Below are 9,829 nucleotides of genomic sequence, written 5' to 3'. Positions count from 1 at the left end.
TTACATTTCACTTTCTCTTCGTCTAGCTGAAGTCTTAAAGCAATCTCACCTTTCTCTAGAACTTTGACTTTAGCACATTGTAATCCTAAATCCATAGTCAATTGTTCTATTTTAGGTTTTAATACTTTCATCTCATTCATTTTATAAGCATGAATATCTAAGACTAAAGTATCAATTTTAAGATTGGCAGCTTTCAACTTTTTAATAGCATCATCTCTTTCGAGTCCTAATTGCATAAAAAGTTTAGGGCATGTAGGATCTACCTGAAAGCTTCCAGCAGGAGGAGGTGAAGATGATCCAGCATTAGCCATGAGAGCAACATTCCCAATCTGCTCTTCTTCATCACTATTTGTATCATCCCAGCTTTTCCCTTCTGCTAGATATGATTTGCTCTTGAAGATTTGACTTCCAGAAGTACCATGATGCTTTCTAACCAGTGCATCATACTTCTGCTTCAGCTCATCATACGAATCTTTTCTTTTTCCTTGAACCTTGGGCTGTTTGCATTCAGTTGCAAAGTGTCCAGGTTCACCACAATTAAAGCATTTGAACTTGCTTCTGTCCACCATCCCAGTCTTGTATCCTCCTTTGCTTGTAGAAGATGAATAACCTCCTTTTTGAAACTTGTTGACAGTAGGTTTGTACTTGTAGGAGGGGTTCTTCCTGAATCTCATGTTTCCAAACTTCTTGGCAAACAGGGATAGAGATTGATCTTCTAACAGTTCAAGCTCTTCCATTGTATAGAACTCTTCGTCACCACTGAAAGAAGCAGTCTGACCCATCTCAGGTACAACAAACTCCTGAGTGGTTTTAGAAGGAACAACAACATCCTTCTTTTCTTCCGGTACAGGTGACTCAACAACTAGAGCTCTCGAATGGTTCTGTGTTTTACCCCAGCCATATCTCTGTTTACTCTGAACTTGCTCCAGTTCATAAGTTTTCAAAACTCCGTAGAGTCTTTCCAGAGAAATCTCATTCAGATCTCTGCTTTCCCTGATGGCAGTGATTCTGTGTTCCAGATGTTCGGGAAGGGTTAAGAGAAACTTCATGTTGACCTCTTTCTTGTCGTAGAATTTCCCATTCAGATTTAAATTATTTATCAAATTATTAAGTCTGATAAATACTTCTGAAATCCCTTCACCAGGATGAGAACCAAACTGTTCATACTGAGCCATCAGTATCTCTTTCTTGTTTTCCCTAACTTCCTCTGAGCCTTCATTGATAATCTCTAACGTATCCCAGATTTGCTTGGCATTAGTACAATTAACAACAGCATTGTACATAACTGGATCTAGAGATTCCACCAATATTAGTTGAAGAGCATCATCTAAGTTCATCTGTTCACTCTCTTCATCTATGTACTCAGAAAGTTCTTTCGGAATGATCTGATGAGGTATTAACACACACCATCCTCTTCGTGTGCTAATATGACATTCATCGGAGTAGTAACACCTTTGTCCAAAATCCCGATGTATTTTCTGTTCGCGGTGCGGAGGAATAGGAACATGTGCCTCTTCCATAGGCCAAAGTGTTCCTTGCTGAACGGTGGGATTTTAATGCTACTGATCTTTTGTGTACTCATATTTAAGGATTTAAAGTGAATAGTGTTTGGATGAGATTTGGATTTTTGAAAGAAAAATATTTTAAATCAAAATTAATTTTTGGAATAAAATTAATTCGAATAAAAAATATTTGGACGTTACAGAGTGTGTATAGGATCTGATACGGAAAAATGGTATCAACCTCGCTCTGATACCAATTGTTAGGTCCTGAAACGATTGTAGAAGGGGGGAGTTGAATACAATCGTCACTAAAAATCGCGGCGGAATAATCTGATTTGAATTAAACTTGTTAATCAGATTTTAATTAATTAATATAACAATGTTTTAAGTCGTTATATAATTAATAAGGTTCGTTTTAATGTCCACTAAAGTTCGTAGAATAAATTCGACAGGATGTATTCTAACTTAGTGATTAAAACAATCGAGTGATCAAAGCACAGAAAACTGTGGATATAACAATTGCAAGTTACAAACAACTTGAAAGCTTTTACAATGCAATGAACACTTGGAAATGAAGAAGTGAAGCCATATTTATAGGCAAACCACTTAGATCTAGGTATGACATTGAAAGGAATGACATTTAAGCTTAGGAATGACATTACAAAGGAAGATATGACATTGTTACACAAAGCCATGCCCTAAAACAAGAAAGGAATGACATAAATAAGGAATGTCATACTGCATAGGCACGGTATGACTTTCTTACTTGGCCATTACACTTCAATCGGTATGACTTTGTTAAATAAAGTCATTCGGTTGCACTTTATATGACATTTTAAAGTCATATAAACACAAGTCATACACACACAAGGGAATGCCTAAACAATAGACACGGTATGACATTCCCAAGTCATACCAGACAAAGCCTGATGCATACAAACGGTATGACTTTTTAAGGAAATGTCATACCGAATGAAATAACCCTCAAAACATCATCAGAATGGCTTTTTCAAGTCATTCCAGGAAATGTCGTACACAAGGGCACGGTATGACATTATTAAATAATGTCATACCGAGCTAAATGAAGCATTAAATCAGTTTTAATAAATGTATAAATATTAGATAATTACTCACTTAATTATATTAATTATATAAATTCATAAATTAAATTAATTCGAAGGTGAATCAATTTAATAAATAAATTATACAACCAATTTAATTATTTTGATTAGTGAGATAATTAAATAAATACTTATAAATTATATTGCTCCATTAGCAGTGGCTGCAGGCTTGATTAAACTTTGTAGATTCCTGTCTTGATCGAACGGCCACTTGTAGTTGATGCAGAACACTTAATCTGAGTAGCTGACACACAAATGTACTGTCTGGTTCATCTGTATCTAGCTGAATTAAATTTTCTTTATCAAATAAACATTTGAAATGAGGCTTGTTCGTCGAGTCTATGTCTTCGTAGTTCTTCTTCATAAGTAACAATAGTATGGAATCTTCTGAATAAATAAAGTATTAAAACTTTATACCTTCTGGACTTCTGGACGTGCTACAAAAGATTATTTGTACACTGAGGCTTGAACATATTAATGAACTTCTTCCAGTGGTGTGCAGCATCATCCTGAAATTCTTCAGACATATAATTTCAATAAATCACTTGACGTTCTTCGTATGGATTCCTTCAACAGTACTTGCTATTTACCTTGCCTTCTTATCAGAGTTGAGTTGGTACCTCTTTAATTACAAATAGGCTAAACATATGCCTTTCAATCTCACCATATGCTCCTTACAGATTTTTGAGAGTGTGCTGAAGCTTAGATGATTGTAACGTAGATGCCACAGCCATGATTTGTCCTCCACAATACTAGAGAAACAATTGAGGGATGAGTCATTTAGCTTTATTGGGAACATCTTACTTGGCGTCATTTTGATTCTTGCAATAAGAGACTTATTCTTATCTCTTATTTCACACTGCTCACCACTGAAAATCACATTATGTCCCTTCTTTAACATTTGTCCGACACTTAGAAGGTTGTGCTTCAGTCCTGGAACGTAGTAGACATCACGAACAAAATTCAGGCCTCGCTTGGTTTGGATTGGAATGTCACCACATCCTTGTACCTGGTGTCGTTTATCATCACCTGTTTTTACCTCTCGCTGGACAGATTCATCCATATTAATAAGTATGCTTTTGTTTCCTGTCATGTGGTGGCTGCATCCACTGTCAATATACCAAATATTCTTGGTCGAGACCTCTTGCTCATTAAACATAAGAAGAACAGATTCTTCATTCTTTGATTCAGCATTTTCATGTAAAAAACTGGTCTCTTCTCTTTCATTTCTCAATCTCGAATAACAATCTTTCTTTAAATGACCAAATTTATGACAATAATTGCATTGGATTTGAGATTGATAATTACCTCTTCCTCTGCCTCTAGGTCGTCCATGGTATCTTCCTCTTTCATAGTGATTTCCTGGACTCGTTTCATGATTTGATTGAACTTGATAATTACTTGCTTGAGTCCTTCCTCTTGTGTGATGATCTGGTTGGCTTCTTCCTCCGCCACGAAAATTTCTTCCGCGTCCTCTTCCACGAAAGCCTCCACGATGAAATTCTTGCATCTGGAATGCTTGCTCAGGGGGCGATGATTCAAACTGTTTAATCCTTAATTCATGAGATTGTAAGGATCCCAAAAGAGATTCAAGTGAGAGTTCACTTAAATCTTTCGATTCTTCTATTGCAACAACTATGTGCTCGTATTTCTTTGACATACTTCGCAGAATTTTTTCTATTATCCGCTGATCCTTCAGTTCTTCCCCATTGACTCTGAGTTGATTTGAGATAGAAACAACTCTGTTAAAATACTCTTCTACGTACTCTGTCTCCTTCATTCTTAACAACTCAAATTCACCCCTTAAAGCCTGCAATCTGATCGTCTTTACTTTGTCTTCACCTTTGTATGCTGTATTAAGTATGCTCCAGGCTTCTTTTGATGTTGCTGATGTAGAGATCCTTTCAAAAATAGCTTCATCTACTGCCTGATATATGAAAAATAGTGCTTTCTTGTCCTTTTTCCGATTTTCTATTAAGGTTGTCAATTGTTGTTGATTGAGAGTAGTTGGATCGGCAGGTTCATCGTAGCCAATTTCAACAATCTCCCATAGATCTTGAGATCCAAATAAAGCTTTCATCATGATACTCCATTGATTGTAATTCTTTCCAGTTAATCTTGGAAGCTGGGGTTGTAGTGTGTTGCCGTTGGTGGCCATATTAGAACAAGATGTTTGATGAACAGGTTAAGAAATGGTTTCTGGAACAGGTTATGGAACAGACTAAGGAACAGGCCTTGGAACAGGCTCTGATACCAATTTGTTGGGGATAATAAAATGCAAAGAGAAGAAACTTGTTCTCTGGAATTTCTTATTATCATTGAGAAATAGGATATTACAATTTATAGGATTACATAGAAATAGATTCACTGAACTAGTACATAGAACAGTTAATTATCTTGGAATATGAAAACTAAGGTGCATGCACTAGATTCATGCATCTGTGACTTCACATTCATGTATAGAAATAAATAGATATTCTAGAAAATTCTAGCTTATATTCCAACACTTTCGCCAAGCATTCCTGTTTGAAGAATACACTGAAGTAGATGGAGGATACAATTTCAACAACTTTACAATCAAAATCTTTCTGATCAAACCCAAAGCCTATAATCTGCTGCTTTAAGAGGCGACCTTCGGCTTGAGAGGGAATTAGTTTGGAGAGTTTTGTAGCAGGGTTCCAAAGGTAAATATCATATCTCCTTCCATGCTCAACAAGAACACAAACAATGCCACAATCAGAACCTAAAATTCTAGAAGATGTTGGTCCATAAGAATAGTAACCTTCAGAGTAAGGACAGTCGAGTTGTTCTAAAACGTCGCCAGAAGTGAGGTGGGTGAGTGAAAAAGGGCCCCAGCCTTGTAGTTCTAGATTTACTGAATGATGAACGATAAGAGTTTCATCATCCTCCCCACTTGAGATTGAGCGACGGAGATGATCTGTGACGAAACGACGGCTCGAAATGTTGGACAACCAGGATTTGCAAACACAATTGGATGCAACAAGTAGATCCTTCACCGGAAGGCGGAGGAAGATCTGGAACCATAGATCATCTGGTAAATTGCTCATCTCTATTTCCGGACTTCTTTTCCTCCTATTATGATTTTCTTCCTGTGGGGATGATGGGAGAGTTGACTAAGATTTATCGCTATTATTTTTCTGCATCGAGACCAGCTTATAATCAAAAACGAAGAAACCCTTGTTCAGTTGTTCTAGAACCTGTGATTGAACTAAGCAAACGAAGAAGACAGGCCTTGAAACCCTTGAAACCCTTGTCCTAGATGGACTGTGGTTGTTTTTATATTGTTTACCGACAAAAACATTACTCGCCTAGCACAATATTTAACTCTTCTTTTTTGCGGTATTCTAAAAATCTTCAATTTATTAAAAAAAATCAATTAATTTTTACAAAAATTACCAATTTATAGATTACATTCACTGATTTAACTAAAAAAATCTCAATTTATCTAGAGAAAGAATAAAGATAGATATTGGACACACCATATGATTTAATAGACTCGTATTATAAATCTAGACACAGTAATGAGAGAAAAATATAATCTATGAACAATCCTGTTATTCCTGCAAATAATAGTTAATACTTTAAAAAAAAACATAAAAAAACAGCAGCCCTTGGGTCCTATATATACCAACAAAGGCCATGGTTAAGGCTCTAAAAACTCAACAAAAATGGAACTCCATAGTTTTGTTTTTGAATATATAAAAACTTATTCATGAATATAAATAAAAATTCTTTTATTTGTATATTTAACGAATATATATAAGAAATAGATTATGAAAGTAAATTAGGACCAATTATTTTTTGTCAAATTAATATTTGCTATTTTGGTCGAGTATTCAACTAAAAAGAGGCATATATTCGACTTTTCTTATTAAAACGAAATAGTTAAAACCGGTAATGCCTTTGTCAAGTTAATATTAATATATTGAAAACAAAAATGACAGTATATCAATTCTTGTTAAAATTACTAAAAGACATACACAAGTTATCAAAGTAAATATACTATATCAATTCTTGTAAAATTACTAAAATACATAAAAGATTTATCAAAATAAATAAATATGTAAATGAGTATTAGACAAATTTGTAAATCTGCAAATCATATATAATAAGTTGAAGATTTTGAGATATGTAACATGTATTAAAAAAAGTATATTTAATTTATCTTGAAAAGAATTTTTATTCAAAATCGCCGAGTGTAATATTCTATTCAATTTCATAGAAGAGTAGTACCGAATCAATAGATTTTCTTATATCTTGATTCATGTGATTTTAATTTATCAATGATAAGCCATATAATTTTCACAATTCCGGCTTTGGAAAGTAAAATTATTTTTGAATTTTATAAGATAACCAACATCTTTATGTTTTATAAATATAATATTAATTTTTATACTTAGTAATTTAAGTACGTAAAAGTTTATTAGATTTGAAAATATTGGTGAAAATAATATTGTATGATCAGACAAATGGAATGAAAAATGGTATTTAATGACCAAATAAAGGCTAAATTGCTCCAAAGTAGTGTAAATTGCACCCAGACAGATAGATAGTATCATCTTTTTGTCTCCTTCCTAACTTCTTTTGGAGATAGAGTTAATCATGGATACAGTGGAGTTACAATCTCTTATATGTTAAGTTTCTTTTTTATCAGAATATTGATTTTAAGTTTTAAAATATACATTATAAGAAATATTAAATATAAGAGAATGGGATATTATAAAATATATAGATACTATAAAAAATATAAAAGATAACAATGAATACTTTTAAACCAGGTATCCTCGTTTTCTCCTCCTCACCATATGATAAACAAACTTCTACTTAACACATACCTCCAACCAGTTTAAGAACATTGACCGAAACCAACCTACCTCAAAAACATTTTTAACAATGGAAGATGGCTGCAAGTTCGAGCTCTCCTGGCACATCAGTAAATTGACAAGTAAAAACTTGTCATCAGGTATTTCCTTATACTACCCTTTGAAATTTGCCCTCATTTTTTTGTCATTAATTTTTTTTGATCTTTTCTGATAAAGAAAGAATTGTTTGGGCTAGAATAGAATAATTTAATCTTGAAAGAATTATTAGATATTTGCAAGATTTAGTGTTTTCCTTTACAAAAATTGTCATAATTTGTTGAAACTGTTAGCCATAGTAAGATATTAATATTTAAGTGTGTTTGATATGTTGTTGGTGCTTGATTTTCTTTTCTTTTCAATGTTGGAAGTGTCGTCAGCATAGGAGCTCGGCTACTGCCTGCAAAGGTCAGCGGAAGAAGAAGCCCTGCACTTTGCTGTATTGTCAGAAATGTCTCTTGAATAGGTTGATATTGATAAAGCTACTTTATGAAACAAATACACAATTTTGCAAATTCCTAGTTTGGTAACTACTCATCAATTACTTGTACTCAACAGATACGGAGAGAAGGCAGAAGAAGCTGAAGCATCGGAGGTATGGAGTTGTCCAAAGTGCCGAGACATATGCAATTGCAGTATCTGCAGGTGTTTTTTTTTTTTTTTGATTTTTTATGCTTGCCAAGTATTACCTGTCGATTCTGAAAATACCGACTCTTTTAATTCCTTAGAACAAAGCGAGGTCATTTACCTACTGGTAATCTTAGCCATAAAGCCAAGGCAGCTGGGTATTCCTCCGTTTCTCAACTACTACATGCTAAAGGTCCTGAAAATTTTGGTCTTGTCAAGAATGCAAATGATACCGGTGCTTCTCTAAAAAAGCGGCGTGCTTCAGAGAAGGTATGTAGCTTTTTATATTATGGAAAGTTTGTAATTAAATTTCTAAAATTTCTCTGGGATTTATGCGGTTAAATGTTTATACAATGTATATTTCTACAAAGGAGATTGCTGCACAAGGAAAGAAAGGAAAGGAACTTGTGGTTTTTCAAGAAACTGTTCTTGATGCACAACCTCTTACTGCCATTCCACTGCAACAATATACAATGGAAGATATGATGGAAGAAGTTGGTGAAGCAGCCGAGGATGTTAATGCTGAAAATGGTAAAATTTATCAGTCTCTGGTCCTTGGAAATCTAATTTATGCAGACCTGTCTCCTGTCTTATTATGTGATGTACCTTTTGCAGATATTTCTTCTAAGATTGCAGTCCCTGACCGCCCAAAAAATTCTGATGAAAACCGAAAAAAGTTTGTTGGCGTGGCAGAAAACTATGCAGCAGGCAAGAAAATGTTTACCGATCAACCCTTTCTTGATTCACCTGAGAACGGAAAGGCTATGGAGGAGGAAACAGAAAGAGCCAATCAACAAGTCGATGAAGAGGCTGATAAGAAGAAACCCGATAATTTGGTAGCTCTCGGAAATAAGGTGCACAAACTCAGTACCATGATCACTGGGATCGACAAAAGAATTGCTACAATGAGTGATGATTTCAAAAAGGTTTCCGAAAATGTCAGGAAACAAGCTACCACCTCTTATGCATCTCAACAAGATGTTATAGAGAGAGTGAATCTCCTGCAACAATCTTATGATTCTTGCATGGAGACGCAAACTCACATTTTGAGTCTAGTCATGGAAATCTCGAATCGGCTTGGCGAAGCTTCATGCGGAGTTGAAGCTAATCAAGAGAAAAATGATGGTGATCAGGCGAATGATGATTAATCACTTGGCGATTTGCCAGAGTCTGAACCTCGCCAACTGTAGATTGCCAAAGAAAACCCATAATTCATTGAAGTCAACAGATTCAGTTCTGTTTGTTTGTCTCAGAAGTCAACCTTCAGGTGGATACAATACTCCATGATTCTCAATATTGATTGTTTGAGGCCATGAATTTCTCGAAACTTTGTAAACATAATCTATAATTTCTTTGGGTTGTGAATTTAATAATTTTCTTTACTTGTTTTGTTATTTATTTATTAATTTTAATAAGAACAATAAAGGAACAAATTAATAATCAAGATGTGAAGTTGGATAAAAAGGAAAACAAACAAATGAAAGAGTTCTTGCTGCAAAAGGGATAAAACATATTCAATCTCCAGATTTATAGACTACATACAGTTCGAAACATCTTTGTACACGCATAAGAAGAGCTTGATTAATGATGAGTTAGCGAACACAACTATAATCAAGGATGACAAGTTTTTGTCAAGCTGACTATACAAATTATAATCGTAACAGCGGAACATCCCCATTTCACGGACTATTATTTCTAA

General features: G+C 34.5%; 1 protein-coding gene across 1 annotated transcript; it reads right to left on the bottom strand.

The window, feature by feature from the left end:
• Positions 1–5,076: 5,076 nt before the first annotated feature.
• On the bottom strand, positions 5,077–5,691 carry LOC135152769 (F-box/kelch-repeat protein At3g23880-like). The gene has a single exon (XM_064093864.1). The coding sequence runs from the start codon at positions 5,689–5,691 to the stop codon at positions 5,077–5,079; it is 615 nt and encodes a 204-aa protein (XP_063949934.1).
• Between the last annotated feature and the right edge of the window lie 4,138 nt (positions 5,692–9,829).

Source organism: Daucus carota, chromosome 5 (assembly GCF_001625215.2).
Source record: "Daucus carota subsp. sativus chromosome 5, DH1 v3.0, whole genome shotgun sequence".
NCBI lineage: Eukaryota > Viridiplantae > Streptophyta > Magnoliopsida > Apiales > Apiaceae > Daucus > Daucus carota.
The sequence above is the reverse complement of the archived record's forward strand: the minus strand, read 5'-3'. Positions and strand labels throughout refer to the sequence as shown.

Excerpts from the sequence above, each read along its gene's own strand:
- LOC135152769 (XM_064093864.1), bottom strand. The coding sequence starts at position 5,691 with ATGAGCAATTTACCAGATGATCTATGGTTCCAGATCTTCCTCCGCCTT.